Raw genomic sequence first — 27,592 nt, 5'->3', positions numbered from 1 at the left:
CACTCTCCCTGTCTCTCACACACACACACACACACGCGCACACACACACACACACACACCGCTCGAAAATTAACAGCGCCGCTTCTATTTTAATGACAAGTGTGGAAACTGAGATATAAGTGACTTTATGTGAGCAATTATTTTCTTTGCTCTCTTGATGTTGAAAGAGCTTGATGAAACATTCATCAAACTTTGCGTAACGCAACTGAGGTGACAGACATGACTTTATGAAGCCAACATCAAAGTCACTTTCGGTCTGGCAGCAGGAAAGCCGTCGAGCGTGTTGCTATTAAGTTTGTGATCAGCGGACCACCTCAGATCCGGCTGATGGGGAGACAGCGCCGGCTGCTTCCACTCACCCTGAATTGCTTCTCCAGCCGTGTGCGGCCGGTCGAGTTAGGCGTCAGGATGCCGTTGACGTAGCCGTGCAGCTTCCAGGCCGGCACCTCCGTCTCTCTGCTGAGGATGGCCTCCATCAGCGCGTCGTGGATGAAAACATACTGCTCCTGAAAGGAAAGGAAGTTACTCAGTAACAGGTTCTTTCTCTATTAATTTTAGGTTTCTAAATGTAAGTTTCTACGGCGTAGGTCAAAAGTAATATATGCCTTGTTTGTTAGGTAACTTAATGTATCATCATATATTTTTATAACACTTTTTGATCTCGACTTGTAACAACCACTCGTGGACAAACCAAAGATATGACGAATTACCGCATGATTACTTCAGTGAACGAAAAGGCAGCTGGTTGTTTTATGAGAACGTAGACACAGGTGAGTTTCAGGTATTAAAATATAACAAGGTTTCAGAAACGTACAATTTCAGAACTGTGTAATTTAAAGTCAAATCTATTGATGCAAATTATTATTTCCCCCCCACCCCCTCCTTGCTGTAGTGACCAAAAAGTAATTTGCTAAATTTTATATAAATCCTCATGAAGTCAGGGTTAATGTTAAGATGCAATTAAACTGAAGAACCTTTCTAGGATTCTAGAATGATATTTTTTTTTTGCCTCTGGGGCAAATGTAGGTTGAAAATCTATCCAAAAACAGGAAGTTAGAGTGTTTTTGGTGAACTGTGAACTAAAGGTGGATTTTTCTCATGTGAAGGAGGCTGAAGATGTTTCGTTAGTTCAATATTTCCAGCGTTTTTCTTCATCCAGTTTATCCTCCTGTGCAAGTCATATTTTGTGTTTACTTTAAATTGCATGACCAGAGTTCAGTTTTTTGTTTTGTTTTGCCAACACATCATCTAAAACCAGCCACCCGTGCTGAATATCAGTGTTTCACAATCGAAAAAAAAAAACAAAAAAAAATCCACCAAACTAATGGAAAGCGTGCACTTTTGCTTTCAAGGGTCTCTGTAGATACAGAAACGCTTTTATTACAGCATTTTCAGGAGATTCTAACTAGTAAAGTTTGAACACATACTTTCTGTTTCTGGCCTAAGATACAAACTAAAGCAACCACAACTACTCAGGGTTGTTAATCATTGATTTTAGTTTGGATGACTGCTGCATAAGCTGCTGTGTTGTTACAACAAGAGAGATCTTACAGGGTTTAACAATTAAATCTCTGTGGATTGTTACAAACTGCCTGAAAAGTAGAAGCGGTTTCAATGCAGTTTCAGAGTTTAGCAGCTATGAAAAAATGCAATAAATAATCCCTTTAGATGACAAGTTGTAATCCAAATTTGGATCGGCACAGTTCATTTTAAATCAACTCGACGTGCACCTGAGTTTGGAGTGGCTTTTAACTGCTATGAAAACAACGAGACGGTGTTATTGCTGTTTCGGTTTCATTTCACTGATTTCTATCGCAGTCTAAGCTCCAGAGACGTGCGTATCCCAGACCGCACGGCTAGTAGGATTGGGTTCTGGGGACGCACCTTTACCAAAGCTTTGGAACAAAACCTTAACAGCTGAATGAGCACAAAAAAATATTGCGTTTTTAGAGCCAATAGAAAAGTTGAGGTCCAGAAAGCCACGTACACATCGACTAACTCCTAACCCCCCCCCAAAACTTCAACAGAAATCAGACTGAAGCAGATATGAATTGGTGAGTACGCTAGACTCAAAGTTTGTTTTTTCTCTGTCGGTTATTGGGCCTTTTTGCTCAAAGCATCAAAACAAACAAAACAAAAGCAAACACTAAACAAAAAACCACGAGCAAGAAGAAAAAAACAGGCAAGTTACCGTACAGCTACGGGATGTTATATAAAACACTTATTAAGGACTTAGTTAAAAAGGCTATTAAAGGAAGTTAATGTTGAAATTACTGGTCACTTGAACCTGTCATCCTCTCTGAGATACGTGAAGAGCTAATATATTTTCACAGCTTTATTATTGACTGCTTCATTGTCATTTATAAGGGGTAATTGTACAGTTGGGGTGATAAAATATTTAAAAGGCTTCATATGAATCACGAGACAGTTGTGAAGACCTTCTAGACATTTTTTGGAGAGGAAAATGAAACAATACAAATTTTTTAGACTTTAAGATTTACATTTCTCTACACATATAGAAAAAAAAATATTAAAAGAAAATTTCAGATCAATCAGTGTAAATTCATATTGTGGATTTACGGTGTGCTGTTTTATTTATTTATTTTTTTTTCCTGCAGCCCGTCTTCCATTTTGCTCAAGCTGTAAGAGTCCATGATTTGAGGAGTGCAGCGTTCAGCCCGAGAAGAGCCAGAGTGGGCCTCCTCCGGTGTAATACGGCCATCGGTATTATGGCGAGTGTGTAAACGCTTGAACTCTGCAGTGCACTGAAAATTGCAGCGAGCGTGACCTTTACCTGAGCTCTGAGTATCAAACTGAATAAACTTCATAACTGCTCTCCCATCTTAAATCACAGCTGACCTTTAAAGGGGAGAAATCCGGTTTTCCAGACTTCCCAGACAAGTCCGGCCACCTTACCTCGGTCTGGACAAGGTAGTTGCGTTGTGTGCGTATATGTTTGAGAAAATCCAGGACACTGGCTGTGCTTTTGTCCTTGATTTGTTGCAGCATGCTGTCGATGACGATGTACGTTCCCGTGCGCCCGACCCCTGCACTGAAGAGCAGAGCGCAAAGTGGTGTGAGTGGACGTTCAGAGGGAGCGATGAAAAAGCAAATCATCATTAATGGGTCTGACTGCCCATCTGGATCGCTCGATCAGCCCTGGAGCTCGGCGCTGAGGCTGTACCTGCAGTGCACCAGGACGGGACCCATGTCTGCAGTACGAGCCGCTGAGGAGCGGTTGATGAAAGTGAGGACAGGGAGGGTGTACTCCGGTACTCCCATGTCAGGCCACTGAGTGTAGTGATACTGGATCACGATGCGTTCATTAAGCTTCCCTTTCTGGTTCCCCTTCTGACCCTGAAGTATGAAAACATGCGAGTTAAACAGCCTGAATGGAGCCAGAATAGTTTAATAATAATAATAATAATAATATTTATTTTTATTATTAACATATTTAGCTCAATAGGAATAGTTTAATCTGCTTATTATGATCGTGCATTGTGGTGGTAAAGTTCATGCAATCTGTGTCTGCTAATAATGCCCTCAGAGCTGTAATGAATGGATGCATGGATGAATAGACAACAGTTTGAACGGATGGACAGACAGATGAATGCATGGGAGGACAAATGGATGAACAAATTAATAGAATGACGCATGAATGGATAGATGGAGGAATGGATTATGTCCGCAAAACTAAATAGTCAAAAAATAAACATAGATGGATCAAATCTGAACTCGAAGAAAAAGTTCAGGTAAAAAAAAAATAAAAAATGAAAAAAATGGATCACTCCTGATGTAGTGTGTCCCACCGCTAGTCACATTTTCATGCACAGTGTTTCCTCATCTTTTAAACAACTCGGCAAACAAAAACAGAACAAAGCACCTCCTTGGCAGAAGTAAGACAGGCAGAGATGTATAAATAGCACTTCAACCAATAAGCCAACAAAAGCTTCAGAAATAATTAGATAAAGCCTTCCTTCTGTATTTATCTGTGCACTCTGAGGCTGAGGGATAGACGAGCAGCGATAAATCATACAGAAATGTAAAAGAGAGATGCAAAGCAGTCATCAGCTAAAAGAATCCAGGCGAGGGCAGGCGGGGCGGGGTGCGCGGAGAAATAAAAAGAATTTAAACAGTTGCCTTTGAATATAGATTTAGATACATTTATAAAATAATGCATTAAAAAAGGAATACATTTTAAAAAAGTAAAATCTGCAGAATTCAATGAACAATTTAAAAAAAATTAAAAAGGCAGAAAAGCAATTTAACAAATAAATTCAATAGAATAGTATAGATAGTTAATTGCAGCAATAAAAGAGGAAATACTGCCATTTCTTATGAATTGAATAACAGATAACCTTTGCATTCAAGACATTTATGCATCTCTATCAGTCTTCTAAGGAAAAAAAAAAAGAACACTTAAATCTTTGGCGACAGAAAGGTTACATGTTTCGTTCTGCACCGAGTTACCTTTTTAACTTTCGTATTCCTTATGAGAAACCGGCGCAGAGTATAGCAGGCGTGCACTTTAGTGCTCTTCAGCGTCACCACGATGTTTCCGTACTGCTCGCTGCTCTCCGTTGGCCAGTACTGGTCGCATTTCCTCTGGAAAAAAAAAAAAAAAAAAAAAAAAAAAACACGAGAGCCAAACAGCAGCGTGAGCATTGCACGTCTGAGAGCCAGGACGTCTCTCTGGCGTGGGAGCGGATGGGGTGACCTTACCCTCCCTTTTTCCACCAGGTTGGTGATCATGACAATGATTCCTGTGTTCTGCTCCCACACCATCCTCCAGAAGTCCTCGAACGTCGACTTGAGAGGACCCTGAGCAGCGATATAAGCCCTGGGACGGTTGTAGCCCTGAAATGGGATTATTTGCTGATAAGATGCAATCCTTATAATACATTATTCCCACGAACTAGAAGAAATACGTGGCCGATTTGATATCAGAAATACAAGCCGGATACAATTTTGCAGCTCTGACACTTTGCTTGACATCCTGAATAAAACTGCCACATGGTGTTCGGCAGTGGCAATGATTCTTTCACAGCTCATGCATAACCAAACTGAAACCTGCATTAATAATAAAAAAAATCTAAAGTAGCCATGATTGAAATGAAATTAAAAAAAAAATAAATAAATAAATAAAACTCACATCCACATAGTTGGCGTTGATGTAATCCGAATGTTTGGCATCTTTTCCTGCCAAAGCTCGCAATTTCACCCTGCTGTGGTCATCTGAAGAAAGTAAGAAGGATGCATGGACGTTTTTATTTTTCATTATGAAGAGGATGAAAACCTGGTATAAAAACATTGTTGAATCCCACAGCGGCAGACGTTCTAATCAGATTTCACAGCCGACTCACAGGCTACAATGTTGATGTATCTGTTTTTGTGCTTGTTGTCAGGATGATTGGAATGTTCTGCGGTGATTTTTAAGTCGACTGTGGAGCGCTGGACCTCCTGGGGAGAGGAAAAAAATAGACAGAAATGGATTTTATTAAGCAAGAAGAGAGGAGCTAATAGTATTAGCTTGCTAGGCTTCCAATAAACTGTAAAGACTGCCTGGTAAGAACAGGGACTGCTGCGTTACTGTTCTTGTTCTTTTGAAAGACGACATTATGCCCCCAAATGCTTTGCATACATAAATGAGATTCCAGGAGTTCAGTGCCTTCATGGTCAAAGACGCTTCAGCAGAGCAAGAGTTCCTTATTTTCCCCCCTACTACACCGTGGTGTGATCACCCACCCACAAAATACAGTCACTTCCAAACAGGGCTCCATCCTGGTGCATTTAGAAACCATGCACACCAGCCTCACACCGCCTGACCCCAATTAGAGGGAATACTCTGGGGGCGAAGCTTTTGCCTTCTTTCTTAACCTAGTTACACAGAAAAAAAAATGTGTTCCCATCCAGAGAACCAGCAGAAAGAGCCTTCTCTAATTAACCTCCATCCCTCTGATCGCTCTCTCCATCTTTCTCCAGACCATCTGGTCAAATTTTGTGACTCCACATACAAACACAGGAATCCAGCAATTTCTAGCTGTTGTTCACATGCAACCTGGTTTGCAGAGCTTGAAAAAAAAAAAAAATAGCACAAACACAATCTGTACTCAGCAGTTTGTCAGACAAAAACCCAAACCAGTGTAACCAATTGTCAGCTAACAAGAAAACCGAGTCCATTTGTGTGTGTTTTAGTCTCTCTATTAAAGCAGCTGGGAAATGGAAGGATGGGTTAGAGAAGAAGGTGGTAACTCTGGAGGAGCTGCTGAGGTGGGAAGAGGACAACTTACTTGTCTTGCTCTCTATAAATATTGCTTTCATGGCAGAGAGGCAAGAAAGAAGAAAGCCAGTGTGAAAAGAAAAGTCTTAAAAAGTTGCAGTGCAAATTACAGTGCAATCCTGGAAGAAAACCTATTCAATAAAATATCTCAGAAGAGAGCAGAGGCTCAGCTTCCAGCTGGATGGCAACCCTAAAAAACAGCCAGAGCAACAACAAAAGGGTTTAGATAAAACATATTTATACGGCTCACAAAAAGTTAGGCATAGCAGGTGAAAATTCAGGATGAATCTAAAATGCAGCACAACTTTTACACGTGAACCTAATATGATAATCTCCATAACAGAATTCACAACAGGTATTCGATCCATGAATCAGCATGATCCTCATCATGCTGCTCATGTTTTGATATCTAGAGAAGATGAACCTAACAACTAATTAACAGTACCTCACCAAAGCGAGGATTCAAACAGGACGTTCTCAGGTTGCAACAGAAATAAAGCAGGCCTGGACGGAACAGATGACCGTTTCATCGTCAGCGGAGGATTAATGCCACTCAACTCTTGACATATTTTATTGAAGTGAGAGGCACCAAAATGTTGCAACGGCCCTTTCCGAACCATTTACATCACTGTGGTCGCTGTGCTAGATGACCTGCCAGGGTATCCAATCACACCATTTGGCACAGGCGTCATCGCCTTGCATGGGCATCTATGCTGTCCTCTGATAAAAATCGATTCACGTTGAGCAGAGACGATGGCCGCTGATGATGTTAGAGACGTTAAGGAAAACATCATGCCGGATAAAGATGAGGCTTTGGTGGTGGTGAGTGTGATCTGGTGTGTTTTTTGACAATACAGAATTTGTGAACGAAAGCTGTGCTTGCATTGTAAAATCTCAATAAGATACATTGATTTCTTAGGTTGCAATGTGACAAATTGTGAAGAAAAAATCTAGGAGGCCCAGTTTGGTATCTGAAAAGGCCCTATTTGCATCATCTGTAAATACGCTACTGTGTGAAATAATGGTTAAAGTAAATAGCCATGGCAACATTGATGAAGTGTGAAAATTTACCTCGAACTCCTCCGCAAAACCTTGCATGTTGCTTTTGTAAAGTTCCATGACGTGCTTAACAAACTGCTTGACAGGAATGGCGTCCATATCATCTGCAGGGGAGACGTGCAACACATTCAGCCCGTTACATGTTTACCACAATCAGGAACAGATTTTTAGAAAATAGGCATCAATCTTTTAATTTACTCAAATATTGAAATTGACCAGCTATGTTAAACTACTCAGTAAGAGTTTTTTTTTTTTTTTTAATGAGGAACCATCATTTCATTTGGCAGCATAACCCCACAAACACCTATGTCCGGTTTTGGGAGCATCTGTTTCATCTGAGCCAAATCAGCGCCAAATCACACATGAGGGATCTGCGATGAGGCCGGCCGGCGTTGCACAGAACAGCGCGGGGGGACTCAGCTGTCATGGCTGCTGAGTCGAGCCAATGTCTTAACTAACACACCCTCCCAGCTGAGGCCTGTGGGGCCCTCACGTGCTTCACTGGTCGCAGCGTTAAGAGGTGAGTTCTGATTTATTATTCTGGCCATTCATCAAAATGGCTCTGATGTAGAGAAACTGTCAAGACTTCAAGGCTGATCTCGGCATTTAGAACTTGTCTCGTGGATCGTGACATTTATGGTTAAACTTGAAAATAAAATAAATGTACACAAACAGAGCAAAGAAATTCAGAGTTAAACCAAAGGATAATCAGTAGAACAAAGTAAATGCTGGCATAAGCTGTGCTCTAGCTCTGCTATCACTGCCCTGGAATGTCCCTGAGCTTTAAGAGACTGGGAAAGTAAAGTCTGATATCGACAAGCTGCCACCGCACCTCAGCACGGGATATTAAGTGCAAAGAAAAGCCAGTCACTCAACTTCTATTAAGCTGCGTAAAGAGTCACTTCACATGTAAATGAACAGAAACTCTGCAAACGAAGGTGTCAAGGTAATACATGAAGCCCTTTATAAACCGTTAATGAGACAGTGTAGAGGTCTGCCTTTATCAGCTTGATGGGGATTTAAAAAAAAAAAAAAGTGAGTCAAGACTCCCGTGGGACATCTTAAGTTCACGGCACTCCCTATGGGTTAAAAGATGAAAGGAAACATTCGATTTCATTCAGCTGATTCGAACACAGCTAACTCCCTTACTTATTTTTCTCATGTGTAGTTCCCTTTTACCAGCTTATAAAAAATTACCGTTAGTCATTTCACCAACAATTATTTGAATATTTCGCATGCTCTCAAAACTGGAGGTGTTACAGCTGGCGGATTACACACATTCTTAATACAAAAATGGGAATTTCTAGATTCAAGGTTTCAAATAACTCATAACATTTTCAGGCACATTTAAATGGCTAATGTGATGTGTGCTATTTTTTTTTTTTTTTTTTTTCGGTTTAGTGTGTTTTTGTTTTTGGCATTTTCCGGTTCCCGTACAAGAAAATTAATAAATAAATAAATAAAAGCATGCTTTCATCCCTCAGTCAAACCTTGAATAAGTGCAAGTTTTCAGTAAGTGGGTCAAAAACCTGATTTAATTCTTATGAATTATGTAGACACAATTTGCTCACACTAATAACTAGAAATAACCTCAGTTTTGAGCTCATCGTGTCATGGCTACTTTTTTATTATATCATTTTCTCAAAATGATATAAAAATGATCTCAAGTGTGATATTAAGTGATTCTATTTTCCCATCATCTCAAAATAGTGAGATCTCAGTGTTAAAGTACATTTTAATTACTTTACCTTCTTGAGAGACTGTTGGCCTGAATGTAGCAGCTAATAGTTGCTGTTTTGCAATATGCCAATAATGACATAGATTTCATAATTCTAATATGATAGATATAATAAATCAGCATTTCAAGCTTTGACAACTGTTATGTTATTTCAAGACAATTCAAGGTTGTCTGTTGTGATAATAGTTGTCAGGTTGGATTAGGTCAATAAAAAAGTTTGATATCTCAAACCTGTCTTCTAGCGGTTATTGTTTTATCCTGTTATTCTTTATGCTACATATATATTTCTCAAAATATCGAGTCGACTCATGAGGAAAAGAAAAACAGACGTAATCAAAAGTTATCACAGGAGAAGCAGCTGCACTTAGATTGCAAACAGAAATGTTTTGCCTTAACATAAGGCAGTTAATTTATAGAAAGTCAGATTTTGAAGCTTTATATATATGTGTATAGATATATTATTTTCCATATGTCTTCAGGGTTAGATAATGTCAAAAGCAAATTCTATGCCTTTCCATGCTTTTTTTTTTAAGTCTGCATAGAAACCTTTCTGCACCTTGGTTTAATCCATTATTTTTATATTGGCATTCCTCTAGTATACTTGCTTCGGAAATATCTAAAAAAAAAAAAAAAAACTTGAATTACTTTACCATATTTTGAAGGGGAAAAACAAAAAAAAAAAAACATGTCTTACCTGGTATAGGGATGATTGGGATATTCTCATTGGCCACCACCCGTGGAGAGCTGCTCTCCTCCACATAGAAATGAGCCGTCTGGAAAAATCTCCTGCAGGGCCACAGAGAGATAAGACTCGTAACCACAGCAAAGTAAATCCACACCATCATCACAAATGATGCTTTAAAGTGTATTAGGAAGCTATCCTCAGATGTGCTCTGCCGACATTAGCATAGAAATGTTGAAGGCAGTGACAGGTGCTAATGAAAACCCAGGAGTAGCTGTGACATGGCTGATCGCACACAGCGCAGATGGGTTAAACTACGTACACTGAAGCCTCAAATATACATTTCACTCTTGACAATAATTAAATCAACGTCGAGGTTGTTGTGGAAAAAAAATATATATATTACCAAGCACTGTTCAGGTAAAATCACTCAGTCAGGTTTATTTATGAATTGTGCACAACTCAGAGGACAATCAATAATGAAGCAGCTCTGGATGGAAAAAGCTCTGCCAGGCAGAGACAACACATGAGTTTTATACCAAGGATGAAGAATTCAAAACAAAAGGGTGAGACAGTCTGGTTCTCATGCAGCTGTGAGAAACAACTTTCAAACTTGTACATGTGACCAAAATAGTTCTTTTGGTGAGAGAGAGTTCACAAGCATTTCATATAACATGATCAGCAGATGTTAACTAATAGTAGTTTTCCACCACAAGGCGCATTATTTTGGAATCCAAATCCTATTTGTCAGATAAACAGAGCCTTCAAAACTTTTTTTTTTTTTAAAGAAACATCTTAAACAATCCAAGGTTAAAAGTTTGCAAAATGAAAAACTGCCATAAGTCGTGATCTTTTAAGAAAGCCTACATTATTTAGCAGCTGATGTTTCAGCTCTCTGAAAGGGCAATTTTTAGGGTTAATATATTCAATATTCAAGGCAGCCTTCTCCACCATAGGAGACCAGAGGAAAAAAAAAATCTACAATTCTAACAAGACTGAAAACAGTGAAAGGGGAATAATTTAAGTCCTGCACACCGTGCAGACCCACAGTTTCATATAACACATAACGTATATCAATAAATTCACAAAAGTCCTAAGATTTTCTGCCAGCATTTCCCATAAGTTAATCCTACCTGGACTTGGAGTAGAGGAGGGAGCAGATGCTTGTCATCGTTAAGGAAAGAAGAAACAAAAAAACACCAGAAAAAAAAAGGCGCCCTGGTGTTCAGATGATGGAGGGGAAAAAAGAGGAGGGGAAAGAGGAGAAACAAATGGGGGAGGAGAGTTTTCGCAGATTTGCGTCACTGCCTCCCCGTTTAATGGCTCCCTTGGAGTGCAGATGTGGTCCAGCTACCTAAGCAGCATTGTCAACATCTCCTGACTGACTGGCTCCCAGAGCTGCTGAGGAGTTGACTTAGACGGAGCAGGAACTGGGATTACACAGAGGCCCTCCGCGCAGCAAAGGCATCAGTCGCGGCGAGGTGCTAACAAGGGCTGGGATTTGTTCTCGTTTCGACATATGTCAGAATCTTCTACAGGCACCTCGAGCACCAGAAGCTTCCAGATGTGCATCCTAACCTCAGCAATTAATTCCACTGTGGATAGGTCTATAACCTAAGACTGACTGAAGAGAGCTAAATTAAAAATAAGACAACGCTGTTACATGTCCCTAGTGTCTGTGCTGTGAAAAAGTGGCTCCCCTCACAGACTGCTTCAGGTTTTTGCTGTGACGCATTCATCATCAAACAAATTTTTATATGAGACAAGGAAGACCTGAGGAAATACATCATTTTTTTATTTTTTGAAATGACGGTTTCATTTATAATGGAGCAGAATGTTTTCCGGTTATATCTGCTCTAAAATTCAGGTAAGGTAAAAGTCTTAAAGCTGGATTGCTGCTTTGGGACCCGGATGACTGGCCGTAATTGATGGAGCCAGGAATTCTGCTCTATGGCAGAAAAATCCTGAAATCCTGAGGGAGGATGTCCAACTAAAACGAGGATTTTTCGCAAAGGGATTAATAAAGTATTTCTAATTCTGAAGCATCAGTTTGTGACTTTAAGCTGAAGTGCACTTGAGTTATAGCGGCAGCACAAATATACAAAAGCGTGCCAGCATGTCCACCTCCAAATTGCTTAAAAATTCCAAAAGAAAGGCAAATTGAAATAGGATTGGCCTAGTCCAAGCCCAGACTTAAATTTGATTGGGATGCTGGGCCCTTAAACAGTCTGTTGGGGTTTCAAAATGCTTAAAAGTCTGGAAAATTTTCTTCACAGGGGAAGTAAACAACTAATTACCAATTATCATGAATACTTAATAGCAGCTGTTGTCACCAAGTGTGGCACAACCAGTTATTAGGTTCAGGGGTAATTACTAGATTAGATTAGGTTTTATGTGCTTATTAAATGAAACCCTTTGAAAACTGCAATTTGTATTTACTCAGGTTATCATTGTCCAATATTAAAAATAGTTTGAAAATCTCAAACAAGGGAATTTTGCTTTTCAGAACAAACCTGCAGGGGGTGAAGACTTATCCACAGAAGTGCTTATTTATCAGAGTTTCCAAATAATTGTTTTTGCATTTGTGCAAAAACACACACACACACACACAAAAAAAAAAAACGTCAGAAGTTTCTGTAATCTGAGTAACTTTAGCTTTAATCTGCGCTTCATCACCAAGAGGCTACACTGAAGATGAAGAGTTAAGAGAGTGTGAATTTTATCCTCCATCATGGCCTTTTCCCCAGGGGAAGCAGCCATTGTCTATGAACTGTCGGAGTTGTCACAACAACAGCTGCTGTAATCTCAAAGCTGCCCCTGCGTTTCTACTCAAATACCACAACTCACACTAATTCATCCACCGACTGAATCCGCCACAGTCGCCTCCTTTCCAGCTGTCGCTTCTTCTTCTTTTTTTTTTTCCTTTTTTTGCACCTCCCTGGAGCTGATAGCTGGGCTTTTATTTATATCACAACTTTATTATCTGCCACAGTAAGGTGTTATAAACATTTGGTGTAGTAATCTAACAGAGCAGTTCTATCCATAAAAAGAAAAGAGAGTAGAAACAAATATAATCCTCCACAAAGTAGCAGCAGTAAATATGTCTGGCAACAACTGAGGAAGTGGTCCGCAGCGCTATTTGTTTCTCATTAACCACCATCCGACATGTGCTAGTGGCCTGGCCTGTGTAATTACTGGAGCTCCAATGGCATGGCTGGAAATTAGCCCAGCAGATGAAGACACAGCTGGGACCTGGGCTGGAGCTGTGGGGCCTTCAGGTCTCTTTCCCTTTCACCCAGTTGGGTGACGGTGCTGTGTGTGTGTGGAAGGCGAAGGCAGTAGTGGGGTGTTTTCAGCCACAAGATTGATGCATGTCCCTTTTAAAAGAACACGCCCAGACTGCGCTGTGCTGATTGGAAAAAAACTCAGGAGTGCATGAGGGGCTGTCACTCTGCATATTGTGTGAAAGGACAGTGGATGCAGTGTGGGTGAGGGGCCGATCGGTCTTTTATACCTCCGAAGAAGGCGCGCTTCAGTCAGACTTCCATCAAATCGAGACAAGTGTCGTAAAAGCACTTGATCACTGACGTGCACGTCTTTGAACAAACACTCTTCTCAGAATCACTGGGCCCTTGCGATGCAGTTAGGTAATGCTTATCGAACCGCGCCTCACCTCCAGTAGACCATCACGATCAGCAGCATGACGAGGCAGAGCAGAGTGAGAGCAGACACCACCACCAGGGGGACGATCCACACCATCCGGCTCATTCCTGGGTGAGGAGTCCGCGTCACGTTGGACAAGACGGTTTGATCTAGGAAGCAATAAGAACCTTGTAGCCACATTGTAGCGCTCTTAAATTATAAGATGACATTTTATTGATGACGACATCTAAGGTAATGCTGCAAAGCTGTCTCGCCGCGTGGTGTTTAGTTTAACACCACACGTACACATAAATAAGGAATAGATGTTTGAACTAGTTAGAAAATACACAACATCTGGTTGAAAAACAGCATTTAGAAGAACTTTGGCAAGGAGAGGGATGAAGCGTCTACATATATTATAATATAAACCCCAAAAAAGAAAGAAAAAAAAAAACAAAACATAAAAATGTTGTTTTACATAGATAAAAAAAAGAAACTTTTTATTATTTATTATTATTGGACATTGCCCGACGGTCCAATAATTATAGTGCAGTCATAATAGTGCTAATCTATTATGACTGAACAGGGGTCCCCATTACTGGTATTAGGGCAAACTAAGCTTTTAAAATTTTAAAGTATTTAAACTTTGACATTATTTGGAGAGTTTTTAGTTTTCTCTGGCCATACAGAGCATACAAAAAATTTATAAACGGTCTCTGCAAGACTACAACAACAAAGCCACAAAAAAATAAAACAATCTGTGTTTTTATGATCAAAATCTGTGTGTGAGTGAATTCACAATCTTGAATAAAGCAAAGTGAATATCCTCAAATTATTATTGTTATCTGTTTATATAAATAGCATGTCCAAACTCTGCATGTACACAAACTCAGTGACAGGATGCTTGTGACATCACGGGGAGGATAAACACACATCCTGAGAAATGAATAAACAATGGGGTTAATTAATAAAAGATTTGAACCCCAACCTTCTGCTTTCCCTCATTTTTTTTCCCCCTCTTTAGCTTCAAACTCACCCTGAGTAATGTTTTGTACCCTCATGCAAATCGCAGTATTGAGGAAACCTCGTATGCAATCGACTTTCTGACATTGTGGGGATTCAAGAAACTTATCATTTCCAACACTGTGATAGGAAAAAAAAGATAAAATTTCATAAAAGCTCTGCCTTGAAGCAAACTCTTTTGAAATATGCTTAAAGGAATTCCTTGAGGCAGAACCCCTCTGGCAGACAGCCGTCTTCTTCCTTCAGGCCTCTCTGTTGTAGTGACACAAAAGCCTGGAGCTTTGTTTTTGACTGAGATGGTAACTAGTGTATTTACTGTCTTGTGTCAAGTTATTTGTTCTACTAAATTGGCCTTCGTAGATGTTAGCAGTGTTTGCAGAAGTCTGCTTTGGAAAAGTGTCTCCCTGTAACGAAGCTGGCTACAAGAGAAGCAGACTTGATCAAAGAGGTTTTATTTTATTTATTTATTTATTTTTTTTGCTCTCACCCCTCTCTGTTTAAAGGGGGTTTCAAATGCGTTTGGAAGAAAGAGACGTGCTCACCAGTGTGGACGGAAAATGGCCATTGACCCTTTCCGTCACTTCTATTCTTTGGAGATACGGTGGAGCTCTGAGGAATCTGCATCTCAGCGCTGTCATTATGTGGCTCCTGAGTGGAGAGCGTGTTTACTTCGGTGGGTCTCCTCTCCTCGTTTACCAAGCGGTCATCATCGCTGCTCGCAGGCTCCGCGCCGGCTCTGGCTGTCGGCTTGCCCTTTCCTTTCTCTTTGGCTGTGGATGCGGGGGTAGGGATTAAAGGCTCTTCGGACACTGTGCTGTTGGCCCGCTTCTCCTCATTATCAGGTGAATTCTTGTCCTTTTTCCTTTTTTCAGGCTCTTCTTCCTCCTCTTCTTCCTCCTTCTCGCCGTTCTCTTCCTCCTTCTTCTGCCCCTCGCCCGTGGCCGGTTTGTCCTCGGCCTGCTTCTCGCTCTCGGCACCCTGACTCGCCGCCTGCTCGGTGCTGGGCTTCGAAGGTGGGGTGGACGGATGCGTCGGGTTCTGGCTGGCGGGAGGAGTCTGCGTGGGCCAAACAGAGCTGGGCAAGGAGGAGATCACCCCACCACCGACGCCCAGGCCTGCCAGCAAGGTGCTGGTCACCACTGATGCCACCGTGGCCTGGCTGCCGCTGGAGGAGGGGCCCATCCCTGTGGCCATTGAGACGAGGGAGAAATGGATGCCAGAGGACGTCCAGGTGGACGAGCCGGAGCTGATGGGAGCCATGTCTGCAGATGAAGCCGGGGATATCGTGGGCTGAGTAGGAAAGGGGGAAAGACAGATGTGGTTAAACATCAACAAACATTTTACAGGGTTCCTTCGTATTTTTCACAACTAAATTTCAGAGTTTTCCAGCTTTTATTCGGCTTATTGTAAAGGTATAAATACGAATGTTCAATCCGTATCAATGGCAAATATTGCTGCATACAGTGTGGACACTCATTAAGCTAGGTATGTAAAGTATCAGTATATAAACAAGATAAAGACAAATAAAAGTCTGGAATTGTAAAACTCTTAAATTATAAAATGACATTTAGTTGACGATGACATCTAAGGTAATGCTACAAACTAAATATGTAATTTAGAAATGTTGACATTTTTAAATTAAAAAAAAAAGAATATGTGAATAAAGCAAGACAAAATTATAGAAGTTAAAGAAAAAGCCCGACCAAAAAAAATACATTTCTAATTTGATTTGAACAGATGGAGGAATGGAGAGAAGAATGGATGGATGGTTAGCTGAAATGAACGGATGGACAAAAGTTTGGATGGATGGAGGTGCACGGATGGATGAAAGTTTAATGGGTGGATGAATTGATGGATGGATGGAGGGATAGACAGATGGGTAGATAGAATAAGTGGCTGGATGAATGAGACAATAGCACATTAAACAAAGTCTGGAAGTACAAATATTTCTCGCCAATCGAGGCAGTGTTAAGATCCCAGCTTCTGACATAAATATCAATTTGCACAGGCATCTTCGGGCCAAACTAACCATCCCGGTCTTCACAATGCGAGAGCCTTCAAAGATCCTGGTTGTATTTGCTAGAAAAGAAAGAAGAAAAGTTGAGAAGCTTTAAAAAAAATAAATAAATAAATAAATCACACGTGTTTGACTTAAAGAAAGTTCAAATCTAGCCAGCAGAGCGAGTGAAGCACTTCAGGGATTAAACTGCGAACCTCTGAACAGCAGCGTCTGGCTGAAGTCGCTGCGCAGGTCAAGCTGACACACGGCCTGCACCCTGAACAGGTACAGCAGGTCTGGCGACACGTTAGTAATGACCGCTTTCTGCAAAGGGACAAAAAAACAAGAACACATCTGCAACACGGAAGAATTATTTTATGAAGAAGAAGTAGCTAAATTACATTTGAAAGAGTGGAATCTGACTGACGCCTAAAGTGAAAATATATTACGCTAAGCTTCAATCATTTTTCTGTCTAATTTGATATTGTTCACAGATGGCTATAGTTACAATAAAATTGTCCACAGAAACTGGATGGGTGATTGCTTATGCTGTTGCAGAGCCAGTTCTTACTTCGTTTTTTTTTTCTTTTTTCTTTTTGTAGAATAATTCAGATTAAGTTTCCAGAGACAGAAAACAGAAAATTGAAATGGAAATGAAAGTGGGCACAATAAGAGACTGCCAGCTGAGTGAGAAGTGAACTAATATAATACTGCCACACAGCACCGCATGCACACAGTAATGATTCTTTTAATCATCTATTTGAAGCAAAGTTAGAATACAAACATATTGTCAATCAAAGCTATTTTTGGGGGGTGGCAGGGGGGAAATGATTTCTTAAATAAAAAGTCTGCTTAGAAGAATAGCTAAAGTCAGAAACCAGCCTCAAAATCCTCCAGTCGTACCGCCGTGTTGTTTAACTCGCAAAACAACCTTCAAATGTAAGCTTTAAGAACTGACTCTCCTTCATATCTCACGCCTACACAAGCTTCTCCACGGTATAGCGGCTCTAATGGAGAAGACTCTGCCTTCTCGTGTTGTCTGACGAGGCCTCGAAAAACAGAGGATGAAGACCAAGACTGAGCAGATATGACGATTGTGCCAGACAACCTCGGGGCGCAGCGGGCTTGATGGAGAACTAAAAGGTCACTAAATGTTGCTGCAAATTGCCGGTGGTAGCGAGTAACCGGCAGAGGGAGATTTAAACTGAAATGTTTTCTATGTTTAAAATCAGCCGGAGCCATTCTTGTGGCAGGTTTCTGGATGTGTTGGCGAGCGAGACAGACTTCTGAGGGCGCACGAGTCTGAGGGAAAGGAAATAAATATTAATCCATCTTTAGCTGAGCATAGCATTAACTTAATTTGTAAGGCCATCTTTGACAGCAAGAAGCCTTTTTGCATATTCATTTTAACTTAGTTGTCCATCACTTCTAAGCTTTAGTGACTAGATTCTAAGTTAAAGATCCCCGCTAGGCATTTTTTAAGACGTGCGGCATAAAGATGAGCAGCATGGGAAAAAAAAAAAAAAGCTGGGAGGAAAATCCTTTTTTTCCTCCTCACTATATAGTTTAATTAACTGGTTTAAACATTTAGTTTTTTTTTTAATTACATCTCCTTCACTTCTCACCAAGAATCTATAAATATTCAAAACCTTTTCCCTTTTAGAATAGAAAACATGGACATGGTATAAGAAAAATCTCGAATGGATCCATCAAACCTGGAATCTGGATACTAATCAACAGATTTCCTGTAAACTTGTTTACAAAAAGATCCTCTTCCTTTAACAGAAAAAAAAAAGAAAAACAGATAATTAGTTTGTTGAAATGTTGCCCCATTCCTCCAGACATAGCTGTTGTAACTGAGTCAGCTTTGAAGGCTGTCTCGTTCAAACACACCTTTTCATCTGTGCCTGCCAATTTTCCATGGGACTGACATCATGGCTTAATGACAGCCAATCCAAAATATTGACTTTGATGTCCTTGAGCCACTGCGTAACTGCATTTCTCTAATTTGGCAAGCAGTGTCGCTGCTCAATTTAACGACACGTGCCTGAGATTTAAACTTTCTGGCTGACAGAAGTATCTGCTGAAGAAGACTGTGGTTCACAAAGTGATCCATCAAAAACATATCAATGGAAAGTTGAGTGGAAGAAAAGTGCAGGGTGGAAAAACCTGCTAAAAACACAGAGATAAGACGTGTTGAGCCACTCCTGAACCAGAGAGAACATCATAAGTATCTGATTTAGAGTACAGAGGAAAAAGTTCTCTTTTAAGATGAAAGCAAAGAAGAAAAAAAAAAGAATGAATTTTGTGTTTCATTTGGAAATGAAGGTCCTGCGCGGCTTCAACTATAAGGGATTATGGAGTGCCTTCCTTCAGATCATAACCTCTCTGTGCAGCGTTCCGTGCCAAAAAGGAGTCGCAGAAGCGGGCAAGTGTGCAAGATGCCTCACCAGCTTCCAACCCGTGGCAACGGCAGCCGTGTATTTTGAAATGCATGACCAGTTTGGAGGTACCCGTGTCACCAGGGAGCTGATCCCACCATTCTGAACTAGTGGATGCTTGTTTTGACCTGGCTCTGTTTATATCTAAAGAGGCAGTCATGCAAACTAAGGAGACAGCTGGGGGTCAGAAGGCCTTGAAGAAATGCACAGCTGGGTGTTTGATATTCAGAAATGGAAAGATGTATGACCGGAGAGAAGGCTATATTGTGTGAAAAAGAACATCCCAGTAGGTGCAGCTTCCAGCAGAGAGGAGATTTATTTCTGTAGACACAGCAAATGTCTTAGAGGAATGATACAGTAAGAACTAAAGAAATATTCCAATGTTTAAGGCAGCAGAGATGAGTTAAGTGATCAGTGGATCACAGATCTTAAAGACTACATTTGCTCTGCATTTGTTATTACATGAAGTCTGTGGTGAGCTGCCTCTGAAACCACTGCAGATGTGTTTTTTTTTCTTTCTTCTTCTTCTTCTTCTTCTTCTTCTCATCGACTGTCCGCATTGGTAAAACAAAAGTGCAAAGACTGCTTTTGCTCGCACGGCTTTGGCTTGGATTAACTTTCTGACCCCGCTACACGCAGCGCCCGACTTCACAGTCCGCTTCAAAATGTAAATTAATGCCACAACAAAAAACACAAACAAACCAAAACAACAACAACAACAACAACAACAACAACAACAGAGGACGGGACAAGCATTGCATCTGGGTAAAGGCCACAAGGGCTTTTGTCAGCTCATTATACGTATATCAGTTGTGACGCGTCAACGTCTGCGACAGGCCCGTGTTTCTATTGTTAGACAGGTGAGTGACAGGGGAAGCGTCTGGGTCCTCATATCAAGCAACAGCCACATGCAGAGTTCATCACAACCTGTCTCCCCCTTTACACACTGTCACTGATCCGGCCAGCGTCTCATCCTGACAGATGCATCTGAGCCTCTGCACACAAATCAGAGCTGTTCGAGCAACAGCTACTGAAAAATAAGATAAAAGAAGTAAGAATAAAACTAAAAAGTACAACAAAAAAAAACCTGAAATTGTGCTAATAACTTTAACAAAATAATAATAAATGAATGATTATAGATATTATTGAAATAAATCCAATTAAATAATTGCGGAATAAAAAAAAAAATACAACAATGCAAACAATCATGATAGTTCTTAAAAAAAAAATCTACTAAGTTAGAGAACAATTCAGTGATTTCTGATAACTCTTACCATGCTATGGTCTCCCGTCTTTATAAAAGTCTTTTCATCTGCTACGTCCCGTTTCACCCAGCTGTAGGAGACCATGTAGCCGGTGATGGGCGGGTGGTAGATGGTCAGGGGGCGTTCCCAGCTCACCATCAAGGCCGTCTCATTCAGCGGTTGGATCTTCATGCTCACTGGGGCACTGCTACACACTGGTCCAGAATAAAGAGAAAAAATATGAAAAGAAGTCAGCATTGAAGGAGCCCCAAAAAAAGAAGAATGGGAAAGAAAACACAAAGAGATAAAAAAACATAAATAAATAAACATTAGCATGAATACTTTAGCAAAATGAGTTTGGTGAAGGGACTGAGTAGCTTGACTATTTTACAAGAAAAACCTCTAAATAAAAAAACTTCTAAATAATAATAATTAAAAAAAAACATATTTGAAATCTATTAACAAAACCCTTCTATTGGCTATACTGTGGTCAAAACCAGTCTCCAAAATGTACATTATAAGTCCCAACTTTGTTATGTATTTCATACATTTCAAATGCAAAAGCTCCAACAGTTTTAATACAAACATAGAGAGTAAACCTACTTTCGATTATTTCCTCATTTGGATGTTGCTCTGTATAGGTCAAAGCATTTTGCGTGAGAAGAATGAAGAAGAAGAAGAAGAAGAAGAAGAAGAAGAAGAAGAAGAAGAAGAAGAAGAAGAAGAAAAAAAAGCAAGCATTGTTCCTCCTCAAGGTGGCAGTGTAGGCTGTAGCATGGACACTGACACGAGCCTCCATCAGTATGAGCAAGGGACAATCTGGACAAGCCTCTCTGCACATCAGGGCAGTAGCAATCAGAAACTGGTGTCAAATGACTATGTGCTCTTAGAGTTTCTGCCAAATTGAAATTGTCACCACAATTTTCCCCATTTGCACAGTGAGACTGAGACGCAAATTATGCACCATGACATGTGAGAGATGAGAAGAAAGAAAGACAGGGAGGGAAGGGAATCAGTCAAAGGCACACAGGGGAGAAGAAAAAAAAAAAAAAACAAGAGGAAGAAAATCTCAGGGTGTTGATTAGGTGTGACAGGTGCGAAATGCATCATAACCTGTCGGATGTTCGTTGTCAGGTTCAGTAGCTCAAGAACAATAATTTAATAGCAGCTGAAGATGTCACTATGGTTTTGGAGGCTGGATCATTACTGTCCTGAAAAATCACCTCTCTTTTTACAATTAACACCAGAGTATTAATAACTCTCTGGAAAGCTTTTCATCAGCTCCCGCTTTGCATTTTAAAATATATTGCCGCGTTGCCTGCGTCTGGGAAACAAAAATAAATAAATTAAAAAAATTAAAAACCACGCAACTTGTTTTGAATTTATCAGTAAACGCGACAGCAACGGATTAATTTTAAACCTCACTGATCCACTGACATCACTCATTTTCTGATTCCAGGAACTGTTGCCGAAGATCTATTGAGGCTAAACATGATTAGCATAAAGTAGTCAGCATAAGAAACCAAAAATGCAAATCTTTTATCGGAGTGAGTATTACAAAAATGCAAATGACATCATACCATTCATGTGTGAATTTATGCAATGCATACTCTAACCTCACAAAAAAAATAATCTCTAAAGCTTCGATCTCCTCCTGCAACACCACTCAGAGCAGAGAAGAGCAGAGCGTGAATCTTTCTCCTGGCAGCATTTACAATGAGGAGGATGAAATGACTCTTGTCAACAATGCTGCTCCACGGCATATCGCTTCTGAAAACTGTACGATATGTTTCAAAGCAGACCGTGAGCAGACGCGGGAATGATGCGGGGGAACATGAACTTATCTGAAAACGCGAAGAAAGGGACACATCTGACTTAAACACACACTAGCATTTTTCTAAACTTTGCAGCGAAATCATCTAAGGGATAAACACCAACACGGTAACTGCAGCACCTGTTTTATGATAATATGAAGCTCTTGCTGGAGATACAACTTCAGTCTGAACTGCCTGTTTGAGTCATTTTTTTAAATACAAAACAAAATACAAAACATGCTTTGGTTTTAAAAGCTCTGAAGTCAGAATTTGCTGCTTCTCTTCACCTAAATCTCTTTTTGGAGCCAACAAAGACAACGCATCTAATGGCAAGACGCTCAACCTTGGAGTCTTTTAAATTGCGGCTTGGCATTTTCCACTATATCAGAAAATTTTTTTTTAGTCAGTCAGCAGATGGAAAGAACAACAAACAAAGTGACTCATGCTAAAAATAAAAGCATCTACTTTGACAAAAACAACTTTTCTCTAAATCTAATGTTGTTGCAAAAAAAAACAAAAAAAAAACAACAAGGCTTTATACTTAAAAATTGTAGCAATGACCACATCTAAATTCTGACCTTTCGTGGAGGTCTTTACTGTCCTGCCTACAGCAGCGATGCCAGGTGGGCCATATGATCAAGTCTATGAATTTTTAGCTCACCTGTTAGATCGACTTTCTCAAAACAATTCCACAGTTTCTTAAAATAATAGTTGTTGTTTTTTTCTGAGCTTCCAAGCTCCTGCTGAACTGTTTTGCTTATATAAAAATCAGTCATTGTAACTTCGTCTAATGTCGATAGATATTCTGCTTCACTCAACCTTAAGGAAGTCTAAATTTGTGTCACAACATTTCCTCCCACATCAGCTCATAACACCAAAATCCACTTCTAATTGGCTGAGCAGTCCCCCATGACGACTCCTCTCTAAGACGCCTCAGACAAAATTCAAAAGAAAAAAGTTTTCTCCATCAAAGACGCCAGACCCGAAGCTAGTCACACAGCCTGATCAGCCTTAATGGACTGCGGTTGTGATAATGCTTGTTTTGATTGTGGCACAAAGTAAGTGGTCTGACTTTGACTCTGCAAGTCAGCGTTGTTCTTCACGACTTTGACGACAATCTATAACTTCTTTCCAAGTCTGCTAATCAGTTTCAAATTCGAAGTAAAGAATCTCCAGGATATTCTAAAATCTGTAGTGGAAAAGAAACCCATACCACTGATCTACACTAAACCAAAACTCATGGCTGGAAGCAGCCGCTATCTTATTGGCTGCCATCAAAAGGAGATTGTCCTTGTGGCTTTGGATGTTTGGGTTTGTCATGTTTGTCCCCCCCACCCCCTCTTAACTTATTCTCTTCGATTAAAATAAGTCTGAATTACACCATCAAAATAGCCTCCTTCTATTTTAGAAACAGTACTGATCTTTTGATTAATGTTAATACACAAAGTGTATCTTAAACCTGAAAATGCTGGTTCCGCCTGTAGATTAGTGGTCAATGTCCTTGTTATTTTCTTTAGTTTTTAATTAATTCATGATAGACTTGAGCCTTTGTAACATTAAGATGTAGATATTTTTCCATGAACTCTTTAAGATAAGTTTGCAAGATGGTTCTTTCAATATATGTTTATCTTAAAAATATAACATCTTTCCTGACTGTCTTTGTTTCATACTAGCTGTGCATGTGGAATTAAATGTCTTAAGTTTTGGGTCTCTGTCGCACTTAAATGATTGAGATCACCAGACTTAATAATCTAAATGAACAACAAAAAAAAAAAAAAGCATCTTAAAAAATTCAAAATCCCGCACTCTTCCCCCGCCTCTAAAAAAAAAAAAAAAGAATCTCGTCACTTACATAAATAGAACCTATATGACAATATAAAATAAGGTAAAATATCTCAAAAGCAACACGTAAATAAATGCAGGAATGTGTGAGAAAGTCATTGTGAATCCAGAAAGGTCGCTGTGAAAGTTTCTCAGGAATGGTCAGAGAGACAAAATCTCTTAAAGGGCTCATGGACCACTTACCACTGCAGGCCTCAATTGTATCAGTTGGGGTAAATTTTCTTGAGCCGACAATAGGAAAGAGACTGGACAAAAATGGCATCCAGTAGGAGAGATCCAAGTATGAAACCACTGCTTAGCAAACACAACATAAGACCTGCCTGCCTCACATTTAGCAAAATAAATAAATAAAAAGTAAAAAGTCTAGTGAGAATTATGCCTTTGACTATAAAATCCTATAGGAGATGTCTGGCAATACATTTGCTACTTTAAGCACAAATTCACTTTTTGCTATGCAGCAAATCAATAATCCACAGTACACCAACAAGTCCTAAAAATTGCTTGCAAAATGAAGGCTTAGGAGTGGCCTAATCCAAGTCCATACCAAAACTGAGATGCAGTGGTATGACATTAAAAAGACCATCCCCTATAATGTGAGTAAAATAAAAAATAAAATAAAAAATCTGCAAAGAATAGGACAAAAATCTTTAACATGAATGTAAAAAAAAAAAATAAATAACTGCATGTTTGAATGGAATGGCTGCCTCCAATGACGGCATAATGTTAATTTGATTCAATATCCATTCAGAAAGTGGCCATGATCCTCATACCGTTTAAAACTACAAGCCACTATTTACTATATAAACAACATAAAATATTCCACTCATCGCAACCTCAAGAGACAGCACTCCTAAAGAAAGAAAAGACTCTTTTACACCTCAGAATGCCAAGAGAGTTTTACATCTGAGACCAGAGAAACACGACTGCTCGGCGGACAAAGCAGAAAATAACTAAAAAGAAAAGAGAAGAAGAGAAAATGCGAGATATGCTGGCCCACATTCATCCTGCCCAGTGACATAACACCACAAAAGCAATTTCACAACTTAATTTGTATGGGTCTATTTTAGCAATGCCACATATTAATGATGATTGCTGATCGGCCCTTTCAGAGTGCTCCAACTTCATCACAAGCATTCCCAATCAATTCTCCCCACCAGACACCAACAACACCAATTTAGGGAGCAGCAGCCTTTCTCATTAGTCTCTTCAGTTCCTGCACTCTCTGCTAAAGTAAGCGCAGCAAGACGATCACATAAAAGAACAAAAGACAAACAAAAATACTCTGATCAGGCCTCGGGTGTGGTCGGTTCTTTGTATGGTCTTTTATGCGTTATATGTCAGGTGTACCCCAAAAAGCAACTTCTAGTCATGATGAAATGTGTTCAACCAGCAACTTCTACAGTATATGAGTGAAACAAAATTCATTCACAAAAATTTTAAGATGCTAATGTTGGCATTATAAGCTAAAAAGCACTAGCAAAAATGTACTACTTTCATTCAGTATCTGATTTCGAGAAGCTACACAATGTTCTTAAAATGACAAAGGAGATTTTTTTTGTGCTTTCCATTACATTTTTCCATTTAACAGCAAAAACACCACCTGAAGGAAACTTTTACGTTTAGCTTAGGCATGTTGTAAATCAAATGCTTTGAATAAAAAAAATAAAATAAAAAAACTGTAAACTACCTCTGATACTGAATTTGAGCTCCTTTCCATTTGGTTTTCATTTTTGTGTGAAATACTTTAAAATAAACTAGCTGTGGTGTTTGTGCTATTATTAGCTAGACGATGTTTGGGGGCCAGTCCGGGATTTACCGTAAAAACAGGTAGTAGAAGATTTGCCTAATCATTTTGTGGAATACTTATCCCAAATGAATCTTATTTAATCAGAAACAGCTTGCTAGCTGTTTCTGATTAAACACAGAACCAAAAAACTGAAACGACCAAAACTGTGAGCAGTTGACTTACGTGTGCTTCTTAACTTACTTGAAAAATGAAATTTAACTTGTTTATATGGAAGAACTTTTTCTTTGTTTGAGTGTTAAAAAAAACGTCTGCCCTTTTCCTTCCGTTTCCCTTTTCCAATCTTTTCTAGAGCAATGCATCAAAGTGCTCATTAAACAAAACAGAGGGACCCATTATTAATGTTACCATGAGCTCTCATAAATTTGCATTAATTTTTAATGAAATTTAATTGGAACTTTTAAACTGCTGCTGAAACAACAAATTAAGGAGGACACAAAAAACATAAAGTTTACTGGACAAGTATGTTTCCTTGTTACAAAGGAAACATTGCCAATTTCTTTACTGGCATCTGCAGATAATGGCAAAGGCAAATCAGTGTGAAACATGCAACAGACAATTTGCAGTGTTCTAAAAAATGATAATATATGAAATAAATAAATAAACGCTTTCGAGACAAAACAAATCTTACCTCTGGAAGCCTCTGTGCTGTGTGGGCTTCCTAATATCTCAGTCAAATCTTTCTGCCATGCGTCTTTCACAGCCGACTTAAAAATCTTCCTATTATTCAGGTCCTGCAGCGGCCTGAAGTTGTTTGTCAGGTACTCGACAGACTTGACGTGGTCCTGTTGTTCCGTAGTGAAGATGGAGCAAAAAGCATCCAGCTGAATGGAGAGAAATGTAGAATAGCTATCAAGGAAAATTTAAGAGCCACTGTTCCTGTGTGTGTGTGTGTGCACGCGTGTGTGTGTGTGTGTGTGTGCGTGCGTGCATTTGCTGTGTGTGAGTGAGTCAATGTTCACATGAATGTGTTAAATATAATATATCATGCAGCACTGCATTTGTAGTCACTTGCCAGTAGCTGAATGTTCACAAGTGGAGAGTAGTATTTGCAAGAAACATTTACACCACAGGCAGCAGCAGGCACAGACTTCAATCATCACCCTGGCTACCTGCTGGGCTGTAACTTCTCAATGGGGCAAATTTGTGGCCATTGATTGCCAAGAATGATCTCCTGCCGTGTGCTGTAATGACTACACATTACAGATACTGTGGAATCAATGTGTCCTATGGGTGCTTGGAGAAATGAATTACAGGTTCATAAAGGACTATCTGTGAGCGTCACAAACATTGTAGAGGTGGTCAATAATCTTGCAGCAGAAGTCATTTTTGAACAAAAGATTTGTCCTCATGCAAGTTCATAGAAATTCCACTGAGCCCTGCAAATTTCCGTGGAACAGAATGCACTAGAGAATATGCAGCTGGGTAACCCAGGAATTGTATGTATAAAAGATGCTGCAAAGCACTGTAGAAGGGAGGGGATCAGCAGAAAATAAAAAAAAAGAAGGAAGCACAGGGCGTGATTTGGCATATATTATCTCTCAAAATCACAAACAGCAATAACAGCTGGAGGTAAAACGTTTTAAAGCACACAGGCAACTGCTGCAAAATGCAACATTTTTCATGATCACACACTGGGTGGATACTGTAGGAACACAAATTATGTAAATTGATTAACTAAAACAACCAAGATTGCATGATGACTTGCTTCAGTGTGACACATTATTATATATAACAGACAATTTCAGTAAGACAGGTATTTAATACATTATCTCAGTAAATATGTTGTTGTTGGGGCTATGGAAATAAAATTCACACCAGATTTTGGTAACAAACGCAGTAATCTTCATGTACAAAGAAATAAACAAAACAGTCTGTAAATTGAGTGAACTGTAACAAAGATTATTGACACAGGAATAAGCAATGAACACTGAGTGAAGAAAACACAAAAAAGGCATACTGAGTCAAGAAAATGTCTGAAATCTGTCAGCATTTAGAAAGCAACCCTGATATATATATATATA

The 27,592-nt window shown here is 39.7% G+C and overlaps 1 protein-coding gene across 1 annotated transcript in view; it reads right to left on the bottom strand.

Moving 5' to 3' along the window:
* ca16b (carbonic anhydrase XVI b) overlaps positions 1 to 27,592 on the bottom strand; it is a 150,054-nt gene that overhangs the window by 4,545 nt on the left and 117,917 nt on the right. Inside the window, exons 8-22 of the mRNA XM_007551252.2 lie at positions 26,200 to 26,392; positions 20,139 to 20,323; positions 16,639 to 16,747; positions 16,454 to 16,503; positions 14,967 to 15,714; positions 13,433 to 13,571; positions 9,772 to 9,863; positions 7,352 to 7,443; positions 5,364 to 5,460; positions 5,153 to 5,235; positions 4,723 to 4,857; positions 4,471 to 4,605; positions 3,185 to 3,357; positions 2,917 to 3,052; positions 360 to 506 (exon numbers count right to left, since the gene is read on the bottom strand). Of these exons, the coding sequence (XP_007551314.1) occupies positions 360 to 506; positions 2,917 to 3,052; positions 3,185 to 3,357; positions 4,471 to 4,605; positions 4,723 to 4,857; positions 5,153 to 5,235; positions 5,364 to 5,460; positions 7,352 to 7,443; positions 9,772 to 9,863; positions 13,433 to 13,571; positions 14,967 to 15,714; positions 16,454 to 16,503; positions 16,639 to 16,747; positions 20,139 to 20,323; positions 26,200 to 26,392 (2,514 nt within the window). The remainder of the gene's footprint in view (positions 1 to 359; positions 507 to 2,916; positions 3,053 to 3,184; positions 3,358 to 4,470; positions 4,606 to 4,722; positions 4,858 to 5,152; positions 5,236 to 5,363; positions 5,461 to 7,351; positions 7,444 to 9,771; positions 9,864 to 13,432; positions 13,572 to 14,966; positions 15,715 to 16,453; positions 16,504 to 16,638; positions 16,748 to 20,138; positions 20,324 to 26,199; positions 26,393 to 27,592) is intronic.

This window comes from Poecilia formosa, unplaced genomic scaffold, assembly GCF_000485575.1.
Source record: "Poecilia formosa unplaced genomic scaffold, Poecilia_formosa-5.1.2 Scaffold2, whole genome shotgun sequence".
Classification (NCBI taxonomy): Eukaryota; Metazoa; Chordata; class Actinopteri; order Cyprinodontiformes; family Poeciliidae; genus Poecilia; species Poecilia formosa.
Note: the sequence above shows the minus strand (reverse complement) of the source record. Positions and strands in the feature narration are given on the sequence as shown.